Below are 26,496 nucleotides of genomic sequence, written 5' to 3' on the forward strand. Positions count from 1 at the left end.
AGACTGACCCCAACGTGCATCTGGCCAGTAATTCATTCAGTGATCCCCAATGCCCTCAGCACAACCATCTATAATTCATGAATTATCCATTATTGAATATTAAGCAATAAACAAGCCACCCATATTCCAGGCACGCTCTGGTGTATGTGTGAGTGGCAGCGAGGAGCAACTTGTTATCCATTGAAATGCAAGAGGGCTTCAAATCCCCAAAACGTGCATTTAGCTGTAGATGGAATTATCTACCTTAGCTACTTAGCTACCTAAATCCTGTTCACATCAATGGTATGTAATGACTCATAGATCCAAAGGCATAGGCTATTGATTAGACCTTGCAAGGGCTTTAAAATCTAATACAGGTGTGGGGCTAGAGCAGGAAAATAATCCTGAAGCAACAGGACATGTGAATTTTTATGTGGATAATAATTAATGGGCATGTCTTGATTGATTGATTAATTGGACTCACTATTCTTAGAGTCAGTTTGCTAATACAGTATTCATTCAATAAAATGTAGCCTAAATGTTAAAAGAGTCTGAAAGCAGTAGTCTTAGGCTATTGAAATACTGTTCTGTATCTTCTGTTTCCTGTAAGAAATATTATATTGCCAATAGGTTTGCAATTCTAATGTCCAGCGAAGAAAGGAATGGGAAAAATAGCAAAAGCATGGCAGAGTCTTTCTGCAGGCCTTTCTGCAGCGCCACCATACAGATGCGTTGAATCTTCAATCCTAAAGTCCAATGAAAAGGGGGAATGAGTTGCCTGGGCACTGCGCTGTTTAGCGGCTCTGGTGCTGAATCGGGTTCGCGGTGTTGTCCATGGTGCTGAATGTATGTGAGCTGTGTTAGGGCACAAGCCGGTGTTCCCACACATGCTATTTAGATGTGTTGACTGTAGGCCTACCTGCGGCCTAAGTTACAACAAAGACTACTGACCTAGTAATAGCCTAGTATCCAGTATCTACATCACATACATGTGTGCCAAAAATACACCAACAAGAGCTGATGCAATAATGAGCAATAGCAGGGATTAAATGCTCTTTGTCCAGTAACAGTGACATTTTTCGGGTAGTGACACAGCCTATTAAGCGGCTAAGGGGAACCTTGGATGTGACCCATTTCCTTTAAGATGTTCGTTCCAAAGGAAAGCAAGCAATGCATGTCTGGATGATGAAAGCAAGCTCCTTTGTCTACCATCTGGGCTGTTGCACGTGATCATACTGTAATAATCGAGTGTTGTTGGATAATTGCTATAAATAGCAAAAAAATAAATAAAAAACGAAATTGCTATGTATTTCGATAATTATTTTTAAAATATAGAGTGAGATGACACGTTAATTACATCGTTAGTACAATGTATTTCACCGCTCTGGCCCTTTAAATTATGTGGCCAAATCAGAGCGTGCACGGAAGTTATTGTTTGTGGGAATAGAGGGGGATTTGTGTGTGAGACAAAATTTAACGGGAGTAGCTATTTGAGATAAATTAAAGCGTTCACGTCCTCGTGCAAAATTGAGACGTTTTGAAAATTAAATCCGATAATATAGCTAGCTAATTTGCTGAAATAGCTAATCAGTGCAGTTTTGTTGATATTCTTCTACTAGCATAGCTAGCTAGCTAGCTAGCTAATGTTAGTGTCTTGGCTAGCTAGCTAGCTTCTTCAGCTACCAAGCTTCTTCAGCTACCAAGCATTATGCCTTCATACAAAGAAGTGAGAAACAGCAACCGCTTCTATTATTTCATCAAATTCACATTAAATGTCTACTCAATGCTCTTCTCGGTAAGTGTTGTTAATATGGACTTGTTGGTTTCAGGGACAGGGTTGGTGACCACTAGCTAGCTCTCAAGAACCCAGGCAGGAAATGGCCGTCAATTTGAATGGGCTAGGGGGGACCACATTGTTGGCTGTCAGAAAACCACTACCTTTGTTTAGCTAGTTAGCCAGTGTAGTAGCTAGCTAGTATAGCTATCGGTATCTTCCTAGCTCGCTAGCTAACTCTCTAGTGCCAAATTGCTTGCCAGAAGATCGAATAATACCAAGAAAATATTACTGTGTGTACACTCTGTCTGATATAACGTTAGTTGTTCATTTACCTCACTAGGCTACACTCCTTTCTGCTTTGTGGTACAGGGCAGGGCGTGGGACTACTGAGTGATACAGTGAAAGGGGTGGAGTGCGTCCCCTATTCCCTACATAGTGCACTACTTTTGAACAGAGCTCTTTCTGGGTCCTGGTCAAAAGTAGTGCACTATATAGGGCATAGGGTGCCATTGGGACATTAACTGTGTGTTGAGAGTCCTTTACTCAGAGAGTGAGGGCTTGAGATTGAGAGCAACCTGCACCGGTGCTCCTAAGAGGGATGAACCGTTTGCTCTGCTCTGCTTTGTCTTTGCAGAGTATAGCTATCTGTACTGCATCTTCCTAGTTCGCTAGCTAACTCTCTGGCATCAAATTTCTTGCCAGAAGAACAAATAATGTCAAGGAAATACTACTGTGTGTACACTTTGTCTGATACAGTCGTTAATTTACTACACTAGGCTACACTCTTTCCTTTCTGTGTTGTAGTACAGGGCAGGGTGTGGGACTACTGAGTGATACAGTGAAAGGGGTTAAGTGGGATATTTCATTTTTGCTAGACAGGAAACATGTTTCTAGCTGTATTCCATTAACAAATATTATTGTTTCAGTCTAACTTCATAGCCTAGGGCCTACATATTGCAATATTGTGACAGGCAGGGCCATTCAATGTAGTTATCTATGCTATGCCTACATATTACTACGCTACTTTTGATGAGGGCTCCCAAGTGGCGCAGTGGTCTAAGACACTGTATCTCAGTGCAAGAGGTGTCACTGCAGTACCTGGTTTTAATCCAGGTGTTCTGAGACATGTAATGTAGCCTGGTGTTGACAAGCCTCTTCTAGGTGTTCTGAGACATGTAATGCAGCCTGGTGTTGACATGTCTCGTCTAGGTGTTCTGAGACATGTAATGCAGCCTGTTGTTGATATCCCTCGGTTAGGTGTTCTGAGACATGTAATGCAGCCTGTTGTTGATATCCCTCGGTTAGGTGTTCTGAGACATGTAATGCAGCCTGGTGTTGACAAGCCTCTTCTAGGTGTTCTGAGACATGTAATGCAGCCTGGTGTTGATATCCCTCGGTTAGGTGTTCTGAGACATGTAATGTAGCCTGGTGTTGACAAGCCTCTTCTAGGTGTTCTGAGACATGTAATGCAGCCTGGTGTTGACAAGCCTCTTCTAGGTGTTCTGAGACATGTAATGCAGCCTGGTGTTGATATCCCTCGGTTAGGTGTTGACAAACCTCTTCTAGGTGTTCTGAGACATGTAATGCAGCCTGGTGTTGATATCCCTCAGTTAGGTGTTCTGAGACATGTAATGTAGCCTGGTGTTGACAAGCCTCTTCTAGGTGTTCTGAGACATGTAATGCAGCCTGGTGTTGACATGCCTTGGTTAGGTGTTCTGAGACGTAGGGTATTTACAACATTGTAATTACAGCTTTTCAGGGCAGTAGTGGGTTACACAGGTAGGTCTAATTCTCCTAAAGTCCATGACAGGCTAGCCTACATGACACATTTTAATTGTGTGCGCTGTAGGCTTTAAGGCTAGTGATGCAGTTTACAGAGTATTAAAAGTATTGTGTGTCTGTTTAGAATAAGGGAATTTGCATCATGGATATATTTTACAGCAAATAAGTATTTTGGGGTGAATAAGCTTAACTTAAAATGCTGCTCGGTCTACGGATTAACTTTCTAGTGCCATTTTGTAGTGAATAGCCTAGTTTGCTGAGTGTTTAATCTTCAATTATGACACCATCTCATTGCACAGACTGTCACTGTCTACCAGTGTCACATGATTTGGGGTTTCTGACACAGCCTTTTCAGGAAGGGCATGCAACCAACCCACCCACACGCAACACAGCACCATATACCTATCTCTGGGTACCATGTGGCACAAGTCACAGACTGTCATTTGCTTTACCAGCTGTACTTTGGTGATAAGCGTTGCGTGCAGTAATATTGTTGTGTGTCCCCTATACCCTACATAGTGCACTACTTTTGACCAGAGCTTTATAGGCCCTGGTCAAATGTAGTGCACTACATAGGGGATAGGTTGCCATTTGGACATGCTGTGTGTTGAGAGGCTTTTACTTTGAGAGTGAGGGCTTGAGATTGAGAGCCCCCTGTCCCATTGCTCCTAAGAGGGATGAACTGTACTCTCTGCTCTGCTTTGTCAAATCAAATCAAATGTATTTATATAGCCCTTCGTACATCAGCTGATATCTCAAACCCAGCCTAAAAGCAATGCAGGTGTAGAAGCACAGTGGCTAGGAACAACTCCCTAGAAAGGTCTGTGAAGATTATGCATTAATCCAGTAGGATGCTGCAATGTCAGTCTTTACTGTCATCCCACCACCAGGCAGTGAGGATGCTACAGCTGAAAGAGAGAAGGAAGGGAACTGGGAAAGTTAGTAAGAGATAAGGATGGGTGGCTTGGTGACTTTAGCTTGCTTTCAATTCATTTTCTTTGCTTATACATCAGTATAGAGCTGTGCGATATGGACAAAAGTTGCGATAAATTGCATGAATTGATATGATAAGTACAATGATAATCATCTAACATTAATGTCTACCACAATTATTTTTTAATCATCCTGTAAACTACTACTACCAGTTTGATGGTAGTAGCCATCGATTGTCCCATTAACAATCACCCATATTAGCAAACCTATTTCATTTCAAACGTCACATTTCTCTAGAATAGGCTACATATCGTCATGAAGGATATCAGCAAAAATGCTTGGGATAAAATTGATCGGTATGGTCAATAATTTATGTAATGAAATGCAACCTAACCTTGATTAGTGACTCAGTGTTTAAGTGATGTCTTTATGAACGTATATGAGTGCCAACGACATGACGGTGGTGGGCCTGATCGCTGACGGTGACAAGCCCTGGCAGAGCGGTGCCAGGAAAATAACCTCAATGTCAGCAAAACTAAGGAGCTGATTGTGGACTATAGGAAACAGGGGGAGCGGGGGATCAAAAGCTCCAAGTTCCTCGATGTGCACATCACAGAGGACCTGACATGGACCATACACACCACCACTGTGGTGAAGAAGGCGTAACAGTGTCTCTTCAATCTCTGGCGACTGAAGAAATTTGGCATGGGCCCTCAGATCCTCAAGATGTTCTATAGCTGCACAATCATCTTGACCGGCTGCGTCACCGCTTCTACTGGAACGCTCTACACAGGGTGGTGTGGACGGCCCAATACATCACTGGGGGTGAGCTTCCTGTCCTCCAGGACATGTACAGTGGCAAGAAAAAGTATGTGAATCCTTTGGAATTACCTGGATTTTTGCATAAATTGGTCGTAAAATTTGATCTGATCTTTGTCGAAGTCACAACAGTAGACAAACAGTGTGCTTAAACTAATAACACACAAATTATTGTATTTTTCTTGTCTATATTGAATACATCATTTAAACTTTCACAGTGTAGTTTGGAAAAAGTATGTGAACCCCTAGGCTAATGACTTCTCCAAAAGCTAATTGGAATCAGGAGTCAGCTAACCTGGAGTCAAATCAATGAGACGAGATTGGAGATGTTGGTTAGAGCTGCCCTGCCCTGCCCTATAAAAAACACTCACACAATTTGAGTTTGCTATTCACAAGAAGCATTGCCTGATGTGAACCATGCCTTGAAGAGAAGAGATCTCAAAAGATTAAGAATTGTTGACTTGTAGAAAGCTGGAAATGGTTACAAAAGTATCTCTAAAAGCCTTGATGTTCATCGGTCCACGGTAAGACAAATTGTCTAGAAATGGAGAATGTTCAGCACTGTTGCTACTCTCCCTAGGAGTGGCCATCCTGCAACGATGACTGCAAGAGTACAGTGCAGAATGCTCAATGAGATTAAGAAGAATCCTAGAATGTCAGCTAAAGACTTACATAAATCTCTGGGACATGCTAACATCTCTTTTGATGAGTCTACGATACGTAAAACACTAAACAAGAATGGTGTTCATGGGAGGACACAATGGAAGAAGCCAAAAAAACATTGCTGCACATCTGAGGTTCGCAAAAGAGCATCTGGATGTTCCACAGCGCTACTGGCAAAATATTCTGTGGACAGATGAAACTATAGTTGAGTTGTTTGGAAGGAACACACAACACTATGTATGGAGAAAAAAAGGCACAGAACACCAACATCAAAACCTCATCCCCACTGTAAAGTATGGTGGAGGGAGCATCATGGTTTGGGGCTGCTTTGCTTCCTCAGGGCCTGGACAGCTTGCTTTCATCGATGGAATTAATTCCCAAGTTTATCAATACATTTTGCAGGAGAATGTAAGGCTATCTGTCCGCCAATTGAATCTCAACAGAAGTTGGTTGATGCAACAGGACAACGACCCAAAACACAGAAGTAAATCAACAACAGAATAGCTTCAACAGAAGAAAATACGCCTTCTGGAGTGGCCCTGTTATAGCCCTGACCTCAACCCAATTGAGATGCTGTGGCATGACCTCAAGAGAGCAGTTCACACCAGACATCCCAAGAATATTGCTGACCTGAAACAGTTTTGTAAAGAGGAATGGTCCAAAATTCCTCCTGACCGTTGTGAAGGTCTGATCCGCAACTGCAGAAAAGGTTTGGTTGAGGTTATTGCTGCAAAAAGGAGGGTCAACCAGTTATTAAATCCAAGGGTTCACACACGTTTCCCACCCTGCACTTGTGAATGTTTACTCAGTCTGTTCAATAAAGACATGAAAACATAATTGTTTGTGTGTTATTAGTTTAAGCAAAATGTGTTTGTCTATTGTTGTGACAGATGACGATCAGATCACATTTTATGACAAATCTATGCAGAAATCCAGGTCATTCCAAAAGGTTCACATACTTTTTCTTGCCACTGTACACCAGGCGATGTTTGAGTAAGATTGTCAAGGACTCCAGTCACACGAGCCACAAACTCTTCACCCTGTTACCATCTGGCAAGCTTTTTCGGAGCATCAGGTTCCGAGACAGTTTCTACCACCAGGCCATCAGAATGCTGAACTAGCTTTCTCCCTGCACAGACATGCACCTCAGAGACTATCTGGACCTCAGAGACTATCTGCAATTTAGATGATTATTATTATTATTTGCACTCTCCAGTCTCCACACATTTAACCCTTACACACAAACACACGAGCACCCACACTCATACTTGTTATTTTTGATTTTACACGTATTATTGTTATGATACATATTGACTAATGTACTGCATTGTTGAGGGAGCTAGCACACAAGCATTCCACTGCAACATTTATACCTGCTGTAAACTGTGTATGTGACAAATACAATTGAATTTGATTCGCCCATCTCTATGAGTCACCATAGACAACCTTTGAGTGCTAGCTCCATTGTGTGCCCCTATAGTTAGGCCTCTAGTTGTGGATGTGCTGCCTGAAAGGTGGTAGAATAGAAAGTCTTTAAAGCAGACTATTGAACAGATCCTAGTGCTCTCCGCCTCTTTTCTATTTGTCAAATTTGAACTTCAAACCTTAGCCTAAGCTAATGGATGAGTCAGCAGATTTAGATGGTGAGTCTATTTTACTCATCCAGTTACTTTATCAGTTAAATGTAACCCTGTCCCGCCATCACTCTCTCTTTCTGCCACCATTTTTAATGAATACTCGTCATCCTGGAATCAATCAGCGGGTATAATGAATCCCTCTCTCTCTCCCTCTTAGCTCAGGAAAGCTCAACTCTGTTCTCTTATATCAATGCGGAGTTGACTATTAATAACTGGTCTCGCAATTTGCTAGCAACAACAGTAAGTCACCATCAGTTGATACTTGTAAAAATGTCAATTCTGATAACGCTTACCTGTACCTATGATTGACCTGTACAACCGTGCTCCTTTGTGTTGCTCAACTGGAGACGTAGCGGCCTTGACGTACAATGTGAGCTGGGATTCAATTGGTACATTCACATTCACGCTGAGTTGTGCAACACAAATGAGGGAAAAGTTGGGGGTTTTCTTTAATACATTTTTTAATGTGGAAGGACCACAGTAGCACAGGTCAAACATAGGTACCGGTAAGCATTTTCAGTATTTACATTTTTACAAGTAACGACTGATGGTGACTCAATGTTGTTGTTAGCAAATCGCGCGACCAGTTATCACTACTCAACTCCGCCTCGATATAAGAGAACGGAGTTGAGCGTTCCTCAGCCATCTCCCTCTCTGCTTTCTCACCCTCTCTCACAGTCCATGACTCTCCCTCTCACCTCACAGGAAATTGCAGTCAATTTCATGTTCAATTTTCACCCCACCTTTCTGTCTGTAGCTCTGTCTCTCTGCCTGTCTCTCTCTCCCTTTGTCAGCCATACTGCTGCTGAGTATGAACTAGGTACAACATGTCAGGAACTTCCCCCGCTTCGATTTTTATTTTCTCCATTCTTTCTAACTGCTTTCGTTAATCCTTTTTCCTTTCAGCACTGCCTCCTCTGCCGTGTTCAGATGTAATGCCTTGGCTTGTGTTCCCGCAAGAGCTCCCCTGGCCCAAAGCCATGCAGGAGCACTCATTGTTAATTAATGCTATTTCTTCTCCTTGTCTGTTCAATCTGCTTTGTGTAATTTCACACAGTTTTGTGTGTAGGTTTCCTTTGGGAAGGAGAGATTCAGTCGACTAATCATTTGAGAGTATGTCTGCTGTACTGTATGTGTATGTGTACTGTGTAGCCTATTTGCATTGCTTCTTATCAGTCTGAAGTTTGTTATTTTGTAAGATGATGGGTTTGTCTCTCAGTCTCAGTGTGTGTAGCCTCCTTCTTACGCTACACTACAGTGGATGACAGAATGAATGATAAATTAGCTAACCGCTGTGAGAGACTAAAAGTAGGCCTACATCTTTTGAAAATATCCACTGGACACAGACGTCATTTTAATGTCTAGTTTTGATTTACATGTTGAGTTGTCAACTAACGTGAATTCAGTGTGAAATCAAACTACAATTTGACCCTACTTTGAGTGAAGTTGGGTGAAAAAAATATGAAATTCCCTTACGTTGATGACTTTTTGCAAATCCAATCAGTATTCCACGTTGATTCAACTTGATTTTTGCACCCCACTGGGTAGGGACTTTTTCCGATGTTGGGCGGGGTGGTGCTGGCAGTCGTGAATGGACTAAAGTAGGGAAAGCGTGATGAGGCTTGCTCTCTTAGTGCAGATTGCCTCTCTTCCTAATTGAGAATCAATAGGTAGGCCTATGGGGTTAAGATTGTTTGTTGCAGAAAGAAAGGACTATCATTATGAGTCAGTCTGCATTCCAAATGGCACCCTATTCCCGATATAGGCTAGTGCCTTTTATAGTCCCTTTAATTCACTATAAAGGGAAAAGGGTGCCATTTGGGATGCAGGCAACATGAGACCCCACCCTGCCATGGTTTTGAAAGCTCTCAAATGGCACACCAGGAGGTAGTCAAGTGGGGTTTGTTTGTTGCTAACAAGGCTGATGCCACAACAACACAGCAGCTAGCCTTGGCCTAGTTCTCTAACAACCATCTCCTGTCGTCATTTGCCAACTTTAAACTAAAGCCCTTTGTGTTTCCTAATTAACTACAAGGAACAAGGAAAATGGGTCGTATCATCAGGATGCTACCACTAGAGAGGAAGACATCCAGGGCTTTGGTCAAAAGAAGTGCACTATATGGAATAGGGTACCATTTGGGACTTAGCCATGCTATTTTGAAGAAGTCCATGTTATTTGACATCAGCTATGAGTTTACAACAATCCAAGGGAAACGGTAGCTTTGAACATGCCGATAGCTTTGAACGTTGCTTGGTTAGGCTTTCTATGCACACTGCTATCATGAAATGATGCTTATTCAGAAAGATGGCACACTGCAGAGCTCTGACCATCTCACCCCAACCCCTACCCTCTCTTCTTCCCCCTCTCCCTGCCTTCCTGCCTCTCCCTCTCTCTCTCTCCCTCCCCCAGCTCCTGGGCCTGTGTGTGTTGTGCGTGGGGGTGTACGCGGAGGTGGAGCGTCAGAAGAACCGTACCCTGGAGGGGGTGTTCCTGGCTCCCGCTGTGGTGCTAATCCTGCTGGGCCTGGTGATGTTCACCGTCTCCCTGGTGGGCATGGTGGGCTCCCTCAGGGACAACAAGACCCTGCTACACATGGTGAGAGAGGGAGGGAGAGGGGGGAAGGGGGGATATGAGGAGCGATGGAGGTTAGGATGGAAAAGAGGAGGGATGAAGGAAAGAATAGGAGGGTTGAGAGATTAGGTTGAGGAGACCCAAGGTATATGGAGTGGGAGGAGGAGGGGACAGGACAAGGGGACTCTGCTGACTGGGATATGTCAGTCAACCTGAGGATGGTGTTGCCAATCTCAGCCCAGCAATCTCTGGTCCCTCTGGCTTGATATGTACATGGCATGCTAAGTGCATTCTCTCCCTCTCTCCATCTGTCTTCCAGTTTTTGTGTGTCCTGTGTGTGCTACTGTTCCTGCAGGCTGTGGCTCTCATCGTTGCGCTCATCTTTGAGAAAAAGGTCAGTTCTCTCTCTCTCTGTCTCACACACACACACACACACACACACAGCTGTAACACATGTTCACCAGTGTCGCCTCTGGCATCGCCTCCAGTCACGATAAGATCACATCAAAGAAGCATTCAATGTGATGGATGAGGAATTTCATGGCTTATCATCCCTCCTCTCTCTCTACTCTTTCTCTCTCTCCCTGTAGACATCAGCCCTGTTCCAGAGCAGTATACGAGAGGGAATTAAACACTATTACGATGATCTGGACTTCAAAAACATCCTGGACTTTGTGCAACAGAAGGTAAGAGGACTGGTTCCCTTTTCATTATCAGAAGCAACAGACAGGAAATAGAGGTGTGTACTGAATGAAGAGGCCACTGACCGTTTTTTATTTAACCAGGCAAGTCAGTTAAGAACAAATTCTGATGTACAATGACACCCTAGGAACAGTGGGTTAACTGCCTTGTTCAGTGGCAGAACGACAGATTTTTACCTTGTCAGATCGGGAACTCGATCTGGCAACGTTTCGGTTACTGGCCAGACGCTCTAACCACTAGGCTACCTCCTGCCCCACTGGGCACACACCCACACATTACCCACTGGGCACACACCCACACATTACCCACTGGGCACACACCCACACATTACCCACTGGGCACACACCCACACATTACCCACTGGGTTGATTCAACATTGTTTCCACGTCATTTTAATGAAATTATGTTAAGCCAACTTGGAATAAACGTTGAATTGACATCTGTGCCCAGTGGGTAGGGTTGCAAAGAGAAGGTATATTACTGTAAGATGTATATGTTTACCAGTAAACTACCAGGATTTTCAAGGATTATATGTAACCTATCACAAGACATCTAGTGGCCCTTTTGGGTACTTCACATTATCACAGGTGTCTGTAATTATCTCTGGCCTCTCTCTGGCCGTATCACATGTGAAATATAAGTTCTGTTAGTTATGTGTTCCATTTTTAATACGTTTGACTACATTCTAAAAACATGTTTTCACTTTGTCATGATAGGGTATTGTGTGTAGATGGGTGAGAAAATAAAATGTATTTAATCAATTTCTGAAGGCACTGTATATGAACACTTTAAAAAAAAGTTATTTAAATATACATGACCAACATTACGATAGATTGCCATAGATTTTCTATTAAAGCTGCAATATGTAACTTTGGGCGACCTGACCAAATTCACATGGAAATGTGTGTTATGTCCTTTTCATTGAAAGCAAGTCCAAGAAGCGGTAGATCTGTTCTATGTGCTCAATTTCTATGCCTCCTGCTCTTAAGTTTATTTTTTGCTGTCTTTTACTTTCAGTTTTGTACACCAGTTTCAAACAGCTGAAAATACAATATTTTTGGTTATGGAAAAGATATTTCACAGCGGTTTAGATGTTACAATGATTCTCTACACTATGCATGGCTTGTTTTGTCAAATATTTGCATCGAGCAAATGGCAAAGCGATTTCTGCATAGTGCGTCTTTAATTGCCAAAAGTAATGAAGATTCTGGTAACTTTGGTAAATTACCTGTAGTTTTGCAGCCCTAACTGACATGGATAGAGTGTGATTGATCTAGTAAAAAACAAGACTTAACTGATTTTTTATTAAACCTCTCTCTCTCTCTCTCTCTGTCTCTCTAGTTCTCTTGTTGTGGTGGGGATGACTACAAGGACTGGGGTGTCAATCAATACCATTTCTGCAATGGCACTGGGCCACTGGCCTGTGGCGTCCCTTATACATGCTGTGTCCCCCACAAGGTGAATGCTAAAACTGTTCTCGACTCCTCGCTTTTCACCTCTCATCTAGACTGTGTGTGAATGAATGAAATGAGCTCTGAAAGTTAGGATCCGATAACACATGAACCTTATCCAATATTATATCTGCCCTCCCTATCAGCCTATCAGTCTCTCACATCTCTGGGGGAGACATGTTTCTGTGGATCTCATTTAGTGCTCATCTAGGCACCCCACGCACAGAACTGTATGGCAACAAGGGAACAGAAAAATATCGGAATTGGGCTGGCTGTGTGAATGCAGTGACTGGAGGGATCCATGTTTTGCTCTCAGTAAAGCCTCTCTCCACCTGCCAGTACTTCCCCTGGCCTCATGGTTCATTACTAGGTAATTAGCGCTGGCTGAATTGGTTACAGTGAAATGTGTAAAGCCACTCAGGCACAGGAAGAGACCCCGAGACCTCAGCATCAGTGGAGAGAGTGGGAGTTAATCAAATTAATTTACTGAGCTCATGATTCATTCTCTCTCTCCCTGTCTAACTCACGCTCTGGCTTATCTCTTTCTGCCCTCTTTTTCTCTCACACTTTCTCTCTCTCTTCCTCTCCCTCTCTGTCTCGCTCTCCATCTATTCCTCTCCTTCTCTCTTCCTCTCCATCTCTTTGTCTCTCTCTCTCTCTCTCTCTCTCTCTCTCTCTCTCTCTTCATCTCTCTCTCTCTTCATCTCTCTCTCTCTTCATCTCTCTCTCTTCCTCTCTTCCTCTCTTCCTCTCTTCCTCTCTTCCTCTCTTCCTCTCTTCCTCTCTTCCTCTGTCTGGTCTGTGCCCACGCAGGGAAACTCCAAAGCGCCAAACAGCTACAAACACAGATTAGGGGATGTGTGTGTGTCCAACGTGCGTAGATGTATTTTTAACTGGGCCACTACAAGCATATCTGACTTCTGAATGCTTTGTAGTTTTTTCTTCTTCTTATCTTTACACAGAAGAATGGACAATACATGAATCCTCTTCTTCATGATCTTCATCTCTTCCTGTCTCATTTTTCCCAGGTGGGAGAGGTTGTCAACACTCTTTGTGGTTACAAGACTCTCAGCCAACAGGTAAGGGTAAAATAAGTTGCTATATTCCACTCCTAATAGGCTGTGAACCCCCCCCCCCCAGTGTTCTGCTCACGTTTTGGCCTTCATTAGTCTGTGGAGTTTGTCATTCTGCACAGAGACAGAAGTTACGTCCTAAATGGCACCTTTTTCCCTACATAGTACACTACTTTTGACCAGGGCACGCATCGGGACGCATTCAGAGACTACAAAAGGGAAAAGAGCAGCAGCAGGATCATTTACTTTCATGGCCCCAAAACATTTTATTTTCTCTAGCTGCAGCATGCTGAAAATAAGGTAGACTAACTGAGTCACGATATATTGTGCCAGCTGGTAGTGGCTGGTGTTGTTGTGATATTGATTCAGCTGTCTCTGTTTTCTGTCCTTGAGATGTTCTCACCTCCATATTTTCTTTGGTACTATGGAAAATCTCAGGTGTTTGTGGGGAATAGTTTATTAGTTTAAGGCACAATATTAGTTTGTCGTAGTAGATAAAAACGAAGAAAATCCACTGTTTTTCTATTGTTCATGTTAGCATTGTAGTGCCTCATCATCTGTGAAATGACTGTCTTTCTTTTGCCTTGATGACATATATTTAAAACATAACTACAATCAGTCAAATGCATCTCATGTACTGTAGTCTCTCTTGCTTTCATTCTACCTGTCTTCTCTCTTTCTTTGTCAGCGTGAGCTCCTGGATGAGGTGATCCATGTGCGGGGCTGTATCCATGCTGTCAACCTGTGGATGGGAGACAACGTGGGAGCAACTATTGGACTCTGCTGTGCTATAGGGCTGCCACAGGTCAGTCACAGACACAGACAAACACCCAACACACACACTTGCGCAACTGCCTCCAATCAGACAACCAACTTACCTGACCCAGGTGTGTGTGTGTGTAGTCACCCAGTCGCCTCATCCCTGAGAGGTTTCTCACAGCCTCCTAGCCAGTCTGTCTCTGTCTGTCCACCACTTCATTCGTATTTTGTTTTCCGTTCACCCAGATCTCAACAATGGACGTGTTCTAAATGGCACCCTATACCCTATATAGTGTACTATCCTTGACTAGGGTCCATCCTACATGTATCTTAGCCAGCTTCCACTTAACGCCTCTGTAGTGCTTTCATAACCAACAAGCAGCTGGATGATTTTATTATGTTATAAAGTCAGTTGTAATGGATCAGGGTTTGTAGTTTACTATTATTATCCATTCACTTGGATTGTGTTTTTGTCTAGTTTACAGCTTATCTGTCTGTCTGTCTGTCTGTCTTGTCTGTCTTGTCTGTCTGTCTGTCGTTGTTTTTAAGGGGGTGGATCAGCTTTAATATTGCGGATAGATTCTTGCTTCTATCAATGTAATTGTCTGCATCATTTCAACATTTTGGGGAAAATATATATATCCATATGCAGTTGAAGTCAGAAGTTAACACACTTAGGTTGGAGTCATTAAAACGTGTTTTTCAGTCACTCCACAAATTTCTATAGTATAGTTTTGGCAAGTCGGTTAGGACTTTGTGCATAACACAAGTAATTTTTCCAACAATTGTTTACATACAGATTATTTCACTTATAATTCACTGTATCACAATTCCAGTGGGTCAGAAGTTTACATGCACTAAGTTGACTGTGCCTTTAAACAGCTTGGAAAATTCCAGAAACTGATATCATGGCTTTAGAAGCTTCTGTTAGGCTAATTGACATCATTTGAGTCAATTAGAGGTGTACCTGTGGATGTATGTCAAGGCCTACCTTCAAACTTAGTGCCTCTTTGCTTGACAAATTGGGCATCAAGATGTCAGAAAATAAATTGTAGACCTCCACAAGTCTGGTTCATCCTTGGGAGCAATTTCCAAATGCCTGAAGGTACCACGTTCATCAACAGTAGGCAAGTATAAACACCATGGGACCACGCAGTTGTCATACTGCTCAGGAAGGAGACTCGTTCTGTCTCCTAGAGATGAACGTATTTGGTGTGAAAAGTGCAAATCAATCCCAGAACAACAGCAAAGGACCTTGTGAAGATGCTGAAGGAAACAGGTACAAAAGTATATATTTCCACAGTAAAACGAGTCCTATATCGACATAACCTGAAAGGCCGCTCAGCAAGGAAGAAGCCACTGCTCCAAAACCATCATAAAAAGGCCAGACTACGGTTGCAACTGCACATGGGAACAATGACTGTACTTTTTGGAGAAATGTCCTCTGGTCTGATGAAACAAAAATAGAACTGTTTGGCCATAATGACCATCATTAGGTTTGGAGGACAAAGGCGGAGGCTTACAAGCCGAAGAACACCATCCCACCCATGAAGCACGGGGGTGGCAGCATCATGTTGTGGGAGTGCTTCGCTGCAGGAGGGACTGGTGCACTTCACAAAATAGATGGGATCATGAGGAAGGAAAATTAGGTGGATATATTGAAGTAACATCTCAAGACATCAGTCAGGAAGTTAAAGCTTGGTCGCAAATGGGTCTTCCGAATGGACAATGACCCCCAAGCATACTTCCAAAGTTATGGCAAAATGGCTTAAGGACAACAAAGTCAAGGTATTGGAATGGCCATCTCAAAGCCCTGACCTCAATCCTATAGAAAATTTGTGGGCAGAACTGAAAAACCATGTGCGAGGAATGAGGCCTACAAACCTGACTCAGTTTTACCAGCTCTGTCAGGAGGAATGGGCCAAAATTCACCCAACTTATTGTGGGAAGCTTGTGGAAGGCTACCTGAAACGTTTCACCCAGTCAAACAATTTAAAGGAAATGATACCACATACTAATTGAGTGTATGTAAACTTCTGACCCACTGGGAATGTGATGTAAGAAATAAAAGCTGAAATAAATCATTCTCTATACTATTGTTCTGACATTTCACATTCTTAAATAAAGTGTTCATCCTAACTGATCTAAGACAGGGAATTTTTCCTAGGATTAATTTTCAGGAATTGTCAAAAACGGAGTTTAAATTCATTTGGCTAAGGTGTATGTAAACTTCCGACTTCAACTGTACATACATAAACTCAGCAAAAAAAGAAACGTCCCTTTTTCAGGACCCTGTCTTTCAAAGATAATTCAAGTCCAAATAACTTCACAGATCTTCATTGTAAAAGGTTTAAACACTGTTTCCCATGCTTGTTCAATGAACCATAAACAATGAATGAGCATGCACCTGTGGAACGGTCGTTAAGACACTAACAGCTTATAGATGGTAGGCACTTAAGGTCACAGTTATGAAAACTAGGACACTAAAGAGGACTCTGAAAAACACCAAAAGAAAGAGGCCCAGAGTCCCTGCTCATCTGTGTGAACGTGCCTTAGGCATGCTGCAAGGAGGCATGAGGACTGCAGATGTGGCCAGGGCAAAAAATTGCAATGTCTGTACTGCGAGATGCCTAAGACAGCGTTACAGGGAGACAGGACGGACAGCTGATCGTCCTTGCAGGGGCAGACCACGTGTAACAACACCTGCACAGGATCGGTACATCCGAACATCACACATGCGGGACAGGTACAGGATGGCAACAGCAACTGCCCGAGTTACACCAGGAACGCACAATCACTCCATTAGTGCTCAGACTGTCTGCAATAGGCTGAGAGAGGCTGGACTGAGGGCTTGTAGGCCTGTTGAAAGGCAGGTCCTCACCAGATATCACCGGCAACAACGTCGCCTATGGGCACAAACCAACCATTGCTGGACCAGACAGGACTGGCAAAAAGTGCTCTTCACTGACGAGTTGCGGTTTTGTCTCACCAGGGGTGATGGTCGGATTCGCGTTTATCGTCGAAGGATTGAGCTTTACTTCGAGGCCTGTACTCTGGAGCAGGATCGATTTGGAGGTGGAGTGTCCGTCATGGTCTGGGGTGGTGTGTCACAGCATCATCGGTGTGATGATCGGATTCGCGTTTATCATCGAATTATTGAGCGTTACTTCAAGGCCTGTACTCTGGAGCAAGATCGATTTGGAGGTGGAGGGTCTGTCGTGGTCTGGGGTGGTGTGTCACAGCATCATCAGACTGAGCTTGTTGTCATTGCAGGCAATCTCTCCGCTGTGCGTTACAGGAAAGACATCCTCCTCCCTCATGAAGGTACCCTTCCTGCAGGCTCATCCTGACATGACCCTCCAGCATGACAATGCCACCAGCCATACTGCTCGTTCCGTGCGTGATTTCCTGCAAGACAGGAATGTCAGTGTTCTGCCATGGCCAGCGAAGAGCCCGGGTCTCAATCCCATTGAGCACGTTTGGGACCTGTTGGATCGGAGGGTGAGGGCTAGGGTTGTTCCCCCCAGAAATGTCCGGGAACTTGCAGGTGCCTTGGTGGAAGAGTGGGGTAACATTTCACAGCAAGAACTGACAAATCTGGTGCAGTCCATGAGGGGGAGATGCACTGCAGTGCTTAATGCAGCTGGTGGCCACACCAGATACTGACTATTACTTTTGATTTTGACCCCCTCTTTGTTCAGGGACACATTATTCACATGTCTGTGGAACTTCTTCATTTTATGTCTCAGTTGTTGAATCTTGTTATGTTCATACCAATATCTACATGCAGTTGACAGTGAGAGGACGTTTCTTTTTTTGCTGAGATTACATACATATACATACGTATATATATATATATATATATATATATATATAGGTACGTATGTATGTAAACTCACCAATAATATAATATTTATTTTAGCAAAAATGTTTATCTTTATATATAGATAGATACATGCTTTTTTTATATATATATATCTTTATTACTCCCTGCAAACTCTACCACCCCTCCCCCAATTTGAGTAAACTAATAAACAAACTAATAAACTAATAAACAATACACAACAGTAGGCTTTTACCTTCAGTTTATACATATTATACACATTTTACAGACACAATCTATTTTACAATAGTTATATTTAGTTTGTTTTTAGTCCTTTTCTATGTCTGATGTCCATTCAGGTTGATTTCTAATTGTAATTGTGCTCTTTCACAACATTTCTGAACCTATATACATTTTACAAACCCCATATTTTTTACATTGGTTATCTTGTTATTAGTCCCACCCTTCAGCTCCATTCAACCCCTCCCATCTATTTCTTAACACCATCCATTTTGGATTTCTATTTGCCATATATTTTTCAACTGTTCTGAACCTTTCTATTCTCATAGCTTCTACAGATTGTAAATTAAAGATAAACATTTTTGCTAAAATAATTATTATATTATTGATCGATTGACTAGGATTTTTCAAATCACCCAGTACCCAGTATCTGTAGCGTTAGTTCTAGGTAAATGTTGCAATTCTTCAGCCATTCCTGGACCTGTGACCAAAAACAAGTTACATGTGGACAGGACCAAAATAAATTATCTAATGACTCTGCCTCCTCACAGCAAAATCTGCAGAGCTGGGAAGATTGTATCCCCCATATATATAACATTCTATTGGTTGCAAGATTTTTGTATAATCATTTAAATAGAAAAATGTGAAGTTTGAATCCGGCGTTGTTTTGCGTGTCAATTCATGGACCATGTGCCATGGAATCGGTACATCGAAAATCTCTTCCCAACTATTTGGTATAAGGTATATGGCACAGCTGTCAATTTTTTGGTCCTTAAATGAAATTGGTCTATGTTTTCATTTATCACAATTTTCTTTAACCATTTATGGTCTTTAATACAGGGCCGACATACAAGTTCCTTACTTTTCCCCCTTCTACTTGCCTCTTCCATTTTTGTGATAAATCCATTTTGGATTTAAGTATAACTGTTGTATGACTGATGCCTTTAGTGAGAGGTCTAATGCTTTAATATTTAATCATTTATCTCCTCCAAAATCATATTTGTTATATAAATAGGCCCATTTAATTTAGTCTGGTTTGCCATTCCAAATTAAATTGAATATTTTTTGTTCATATCATTTCAAAAGCAGGTCACTCGGTGTAGACAAAACCATAAGCAAATAGGTAAACTGTGATATGACTAAAGAGTTAATAAGGGTGATTTTTCCACAAATAGACAGGTATTTTCCTTTCCATGGTAGCAAGATCTTGTCTATTTTTGCTCACTTTCTATAAAAAGTTTTTGTAGTGAAATCATTTCTTTCTTTCAGGCTAAGTATACCGAGTATGCCCACATCCCCGTCAGACCATTTTATTGGTAAACTACACGATAATGTAAAAGTTTATCATAATTTGGTTTTAATCCCGAGAGGTTAGCAAAAGTATCTAGATCCTCTCTGAGACTGTGGAGGGATTCTAATTGTGGTTTTAAAAGAAAACAAATCATCAGCGTACAATGACACCTTAGTTTTTAAGCCCTGTATTTCTAATACCTTAATATTATTGTTTGATCTAATTTTAACAGCTAACATGGTCTGTGAGAGACTGTGAGAGACGGAATCTTAAACAAAAATCCAGAAAATCACATTTTATGATTTTTAAGTAATTAATTTGCTTTTTATTGCATGACATAAGTATTTGATCACCTACCAACCAGTAAGAATTCCAGCTCTCACAGACCTATTCGTTTTTCCCTCCTGTTCTCCACTCATTACCTGTATTAACTGCACCTGTTTGAACTCGTTACCTGTTTAAAAGACACCTGTCCACACACTCAATCAAACAGACTCCAACCTCTCCACAATGGCCAAGACCAGAGAGCTGTGTAAGGACATCAGGGATAAAATTGTAGACCTGCACAAGGCTGGGAGGGCTACAGGACAACAGGCAAGCAGCTTGGTGAGAAGGCAACAACTATTGGCGCAATTATTAGAAAATGGAAGAAGTTCAAGATGACGGTCAATCACCCTCGGTCTGGGGCTCCATGCAAGATCTTACCTCGTGGGGCATCATGAGGAAGGTGAGGGATCAGCCCAGAACTACACGGCAGGACCTGGCCAATGACCTGAAGAGAGCTGGGACCACAGTCTCAAAGAAAACCATTAGTAACGCACTACGCCGTCATGGATTAAAATCCCGCAGCGCACGCAAGGTCCCCCTGCTCAAGCAAGCGCATGTCCAGGCCCGTCTGAAGATTGCCAATGACCATCTGGATGATCCAGAGGAGGAATGGGAGAAGGTCGTGTGGTCTGATGAGACAAAAATAGGGCTTTTTTGTCTAAACTCCACTCGCCGTGTTTGGAGGAAGAAGAAGAAGGAGGAGTACAACCCCAAGAACACCATCCCAACCGTCAAGCGTGGAGGTGGAAACATCATTCTTTGGGGATGCTTTTCTGCAAAGGGGACAGGACGACTGCACCGTATTGAGGGGAGGATGGATGGGGCCATGTATCGCAAGATCTTGGCCAACATCCTCCTTCCCTCAGTAAGAGCATTGAAGATGGGTCGTGGCTGGGTCTTCCAGCATGACAACGACCCGAAACATACAGCCAGGGCAACTAAGGAGTGGCTCCGTAAGAAGCATCTCAAGGTTCTGGAGTGGCCTAGCCAGTCTCCAGACCTGAACCCAATAGAACATCTTTGGAGGGAGCTGAAAGTCCGTATTGCTCAGCGACAGCCCCGAAACATGAAGGATCTGGAGAAGGTCTGTATGTAGGAGTGGGCCAAAATCCCTGCTGCAGTGTGTGGAAACCTGGTCAAGAACTACAGGAAACGTATGATCTCTGTAATTGCAAACAAAGGTTTCTGTACCAAATATTAAGTTCTGATTTTCTGATGTATTAAATACTTATGTCATGCAATAAAATGCTAATTAATTACTTAAAAATCATACAATGTGATTTTCTGGATTTTTGTTTTAGATTCTGTCTCTCACAGTTGAAGTGTACCTATGATAAAAATTACAGACCTCTACATGCTTTGTAAGTTGGAAAACCTGCAAAATCAGCAGTGTATCAAATACTTGTTCTCCCCACTGTATATATTAACACCAGTCGTACTTTATCAAAAGCCTTTTTAAAATCAGCTATGAAAACCAGGCCTGGTTTCCCCGATATTTCATACTATCCCTTTGTTTCCAGTGTTTGTCTTATATTACCTCCAATGCATCGTCCATGTAAAACAACCTGTCTGAGTAGGATGAATAATACGACAATACCTTTTTAATTATATACACCAAGCATTTAGCTAGAAGTTTTGCATCACAACCCTGAAGTGTAAGAGGCCTCCAATTTTTTTTGTGGTAATAATGAAATCTGACCTTCTTGTTGTGTGTCCCATAATCTACAGTTTATATAGGAGTGGTTAAAACATACTAATAATGGTCCTCTGAGTATATCAAAAAAGTGGTATGCATTTCTATGTTGAAGATTGAAAAATAATTTGGTGCATTTTCCCCGTATTCCAACCAATTCGCTTAATTTTTACAATTTATTACACTGGATCTTTCTTGAATAGGTTCCTCCATTTCTTTTTCCTCTATCATATTCTGTGCCACTATGGTACAGTTTTTATTGCTATCTAACTTTACTGTTAGTCCTTCAATTTCATTTGTTAATTTGGACTCTTTTGATCTAAATTGCTTTTGTTTTATAGATGAGTACTGAATTGCATGGCCTCTAAAGACACATTTAAAAGTGTCCCATACAGTAAGGATCTGTATGTTATGTCGAAAAAAGTCAGTTATAAATTATTCTGTCCTAGTTAAAAACAAGTTATCATCCAGGAGGGTTTGATTTTCCTCTCCTACGTGGAATTTCTGAAAGAGTAATATATTTATGCCAATTATGTGATGATCCGACAGCATTCTGTCGGCATTCTATCAACACTTTTTAAACTTTTGGTGCCAGAGATAATGACATAAGAAAGTATTTAAAACCATATTAAAATCCCCCACCATAATAATAGTCTTGTGTTGCTTGTAGAGTTGATAAATTCTTATATCTTCAAAGAAGCTTGGATCATCATTATTTGGACCGTATAGGTTAATAAGCCATATCTGTTTATTGTCCAATAACATATTTAAAATAATCCATCTACCTTGATTATCTGTTGTCTGTCTGTCTCTAATTTATTTTGTCCCCCCATTCTCTCTTCCTCTCCTCTTTCTCTTTCATCCATTCTCTCTATTCCATTTCCTACCCCGGCCTCACTCCTCTCCTGTGCTGTGAAAGTTTTGCAGCCAGACTTCTATGCGAGCCCCCCTGGAGATGTGTAATAACACCACATACTGAGTCTGCAGCCGCTGCACTATTAGGTCATGAGTCCAGTAGCAGACAGACAGTCCAGTCGAGTAGTAGACAGACAGGCAGTCCAGTATCAGATATTCCAGTCCAGTAGCAGACAGACAGTCCAGTTCAGTAGCAGACAGACAGTCCAGTTCAGTAGCAGACAGACAGTCCAGTTCAGTAGCAGACAGACAGTCCAGTTCAGTAGCAGACAGACAGTCCAGTAGCAGACAGATAGTCCAGTTCAGTAGCAGACAGACAGTCCAGTTCAGTAGCAGACAGACAGTCCAGTTCAGTAGCAGACAGACAGTCCAGTTCAGTAGCAGACAGACAGTTCAGTAGCAGGCAGACAGTTCAGTAGCAGGCAGACAGTCCAGTTCAGTAGCAGACAGACAGTCCAGTTCAGTAGCAGACAAACAGTCCGGTAGCAGACAGACAGTCCAGTTCAGTAGCAGACAGACAGACAGTCCAGTAGCAGACAGATAGTCCAGTCCAGTAGCAGACAGACAGTCCAGTTCAGTAGCAGACAGACAGTCCAGTAGCATACAGACAGTCCAGTTCAGTAGCAGACAGACAGACAATTCAGTAGCAGACAGACAGTCCAGTTCAGTAGCAGACAGACAGTTCAGTAGCAGACAGACAGTCCAGTTCAGTAGCAGACAGTCCAGTTCAGTAGCAGACAGACAGTCCAGTTCAGTAGCAGACAGACAGTCCAGTCCAGTAGCAGACAGATAGTCCAGTCCAGTAGCAGACAGACAGACAGTCCAGTAGCAGACAGACAGACAAACAGTCCAGTAGCAGGCAGACAGTCCAGTCCAGTAGCAGATTGTTCAGTCCAGAAGCAGACAGTCCAGAAGCAGACAGACAGTCCGGTTCAGTAGCAGACAGACAGTCCAGTACACCAGGGTTCAGTAGACCACAGACTGGCTGCAGAAAACTTTCTCAAATGGAAAAGGAAACTGAGGGTTCTTATCAGGCCAGCTCAGGTGAACTAGTCCATTTTTAAAGCACTGGGGAATGGACAACAGCACGCTCAAGTTGGCTTGCCCAGGCATAGCTCACCTTGGGACCAAAGTAAGATATTAATTCATTCAAAAGTTGGATATTTGTGTGCCTCTGCAACTTTTGTAGTGTCAGGTACATACAAGCACATTAAACACACACATGACAGTGCAATATATTTAAGTACATAGTTACATGGTCCTTGTATCTACAGCTGTAATATTTTCCCCTGGCTGTGGGTACCTGTCCATATGGGCCCTGGTCAAAAGTAGTGGAATATAAAGTGAATAGGGTATCAGAGTCTAACTCTAACTGGTCTCTCTGGTCCTCTATGTTCCCTCTCTCTCCAGCTGATGGGCTGTGTGGTGTACTAGTCCCAGTGTCAGGGTCTAAATGCTACTGGCCTTTCTGCTCTGTTCCCTGTGTGTCTCTCCAGCTGATGGGCATCATGCTGAGCTGTATGTTCTGGAACCTTCTGGTGGAGATGAGTGAGTCCATGGACATGGTGGACTTCAAGATCCTCAAGAGGGCTGGCTTCGAGTACAGCGAGCTGGACCTGGCTGGTGCTGGCTGCTGCCTGTGTCTGCCCAGAGACGGAGGCTACCTCCCTCTGCCAGCCTTAGACCCCATCTTGTCTGACCCTGACCTAAAGCCCATCCCCATCCGGGTCCAGCGGCCCCTGCCCGTCCAAGTCCATAAGCCCCTGGCCCAATCCCTCCAAGACCTCCAGCTATCTGGGCTTAGACTGGATGAGGTAGACATTGGGCGTAAGCAGAATAAGCAGAAAAGAAGGGAATATTGATTTGTGAATTTTCTCAGTTGTTTTGTTGTTGTTTTGGTCACTGTGTTTGTTGAAGTACAGGTTAGACCTGGGGTTCTATTTGGTGGTCAGACCAATCAATGGTCATTAACTGACAGGATTACAGGTTATAATGGTCACGTTCCTAGTTGACTACATTGCAGATGCATGCCAGATCTCAATTCCTGGATAGGTGTTTAACATATCAGCTAACCGCACCATATGATATAGCAATCTGATTCCCGACTGCTCAGTCGAGGATGTGGCACACAACAATTGGTTGATGCGATGCATGTAGTTGGTCTGGAAAGCGACCAGAGGTATGGCACTTTGGCAAGGCATTATTGGCGCAGTCGTTTTCCTGTTTTTATATATTTTTTATTTTGAAATCCGAATCTTTAAAAGAACAAGATGCTGCAGTGGCTTTTAGGCACCCCTTTAAGTGTGTCATTTTTAAAATGGAACGTTCAAATGGAACTGCCGTCTCTGCATTATTTAAATATTTCCTATCATTTTGTTCCAGCTATTTTTTGGGGTTTTGATTTTGAGCTTCGTCTCAAATGCTGAAGTTAAAGCATACCTCAGGCTGTATTCAAATGTAGCCCAGTAGTCAGAAGAAGATTTCCGTCATGTATATTTACTATACAGACTTTATGAAATGATCAGTTTGAGATGATCATTCTAGTCAGAGCAGAGGAAAAGGAATAGTCAGTCTTGTCTTGCGTTGCGTTGCGTTGCGTGTCTGTGAAGGATGTGTAGCCTAATGTTTCTTTTTTTAGTATGAACTCTTTGATTCCATTTGTACCGGTATGTATGCTATGAACTGCCTATTCAGGAACAACGTGGGAAGCATGTGTGTTTTGTATTTTAATGAAGTTTAAAAAAAACTGTTTACAGCTCTTTTAGGGTCTCATCAGGCGTTTTCAGTCTCTTCTCAAACAATTTCCTCCATATTTATTATACTTTTATAATACATTATAAGGGATAAAACAAATCCAGTCCAAACAGGGGCGGACTGGGACCAGAAATCGGCCCTGGCATTTCTAACACACCTGCCCATTTTTTTAGTTGTGGCCCCCACACCAGCCCATTTTTTCCCCCCCTTGAGGTCCCCATTGTTACCCAGATAATGATCATTTTGCGCAAAAATAAAAAATTTACACAGGCCCACTGGGCTAAAAATGGACCAGCCCATCTGGCATTTGCCCGAATAGCCAGATGGCCTGTCCGCCCATGAGTCCAAATGATATCAATCCATGTTTAGCTAGGATATTTTTTCATATCTGATTTATTTTAGATTCATCTTAGCTCTGGTCTTGTATAAACACTACTGTCATTGTTAATAAAGCCGTTTTCAACTTGATTTCTTTGCTGTAATGTCATCTGTATTCTGCCTGTAAACATGTGATGCATGCAACCATCTCCCATGAAAAGTATGGTTGCGCCCAAAATGGCAATATAACCCTATGGGCTCTGATCAAAGGTAGTGGACTATAAAGGAAATAGGGTGGCATTTGGGATGCACCCTGGGTTGGCACACAGGGCAAATTGCAGCAGATGCTTGGAAACAGGCCAGAGATTGATAGTACCACCACCCGTAGCATGTGCTGCTATGTGCTTAGAGTTAATATGAAGCCTATGCACTTTTCATTCACTTAAAAGGGAAATGTAATTTCACAGATGCATTTCTGAAATGGGTAACTGCCAATGCCTATCCTAGATCTGTTGGCTTTAATCATCAGTCATTACTCTGTACTTTACCCTGCAGCTAAGAGACTGCTGCCCTATGTACATAGCTGTCATCAAGGCAAAGGGTGGCTACTTTGAAGAATCTCTCAATTTATTTTGATTTGTTTAACACTTTTTTGGTTACTACATGATTCCAAATGTGTTATTTCATAGTTTTGATGTCGTCACTATTGTTCTACAATGTAGAAAATAGTAAAAATAAAGAAACCCTTGAATGAGTATATATATATATATATATATATATATATATATATATATATATATATTCCGGACTCTGACATTGCTCATTCTGATATTACTTAATTCCTTCAACATTTTGGGGATTTGTGTGTATTGGTTAGGTATTACTGCACTGTTGGAGCTAGAAACGTAAGAATTTTGCTGGACCTGCGAAAACATACAAAATATGTTAACGCAACCTTTCAAATTTGATTTGATTTTGAATCGTCAGT

The 26,496-nt window shown here is 42.3% G+C and overlaps 1 protein-coding gene across 2 annotated transcripts; it reads left to right on the forward strand.

Annotated features, from left to right (window-relative positions):
* The first annotated feature begins 1,373 nt into the window (after positions 1-1,373).
* LOC110536267 (tetraspanin-15) lies at positions 1,374-25,658 on the forward strand. 2 transcript variants are annotated; one of them, XM_090191036.1, is made up of 8 exons: positions 1,374-1,774; positions 10,001-10,186; positions 10,482-10,556; positions 10,753-10,848; positions 12,206-12,322; positions 13,344-13,394; positions 14,077-14,193; positions 23,933-25,658. In XM_090191036.1, the coding sequence occupies exons 1-8, from the start codon at positions 1,688-1,690 to the stop codon at positions 24,296-24,298; spliced, it is 1,095 nt and encodes a 364-aa protein (XP_090047162.1). In that variant the 5' UTR covers positions 1,374-1,687; the 3' UTR covers positions 24,299-25,658. The 2 variants fall into 2 exon arrangements, with proteins under 2 accessions (XP_090047162.1, XP_021477636.3); XM_021621961.3 differs by having other exon boundaries at positions 1,387-5,296.
* Positions 25,659-26,496: the final 838 nt, after the last annotated feature.

The sequence above is a fragment of the Oncorhynchus mykiss genome, chromosome 11 (genome assembly GCF_057628025.1).
Source record: "Oncorhynchus mykiss isolate SJ-2025 chromosome 11, ASM5762802v1, whole genome shotgun sequence".
NCBI classification, from domain to species: domain Eukaryota; kingdom Metazoa; phylum Chordata; class Actinopteri; order Salmoniformes; family Salmonidae; genus Oncorhynchus; species Oncorhynchus mykiss.

Coding starts and splice junctions, on each gene's coding strand:
- LOC110536267 (XM_021621961.3), top strand. CDS start 5,177: ATGGGCCCTCAGATCCTCAAGATGTTCTATAGCTGCACAATCATCTTG. Junction 10,557..10,752: donor CGCTCATCTTTGAGAAAAAG/GTCAGTTCTCTC, acceptor CTCTCCCTGTAG/ACATCAGCCCTGTTCCAGAG. Junction 10,849..12,205: donor TGGACTTTGTGCAACAGAAG/GTAAGAGGACTG, acceptor CTGTCTCTCTAG/TTCTCTTGTTGTGGTGGGGA.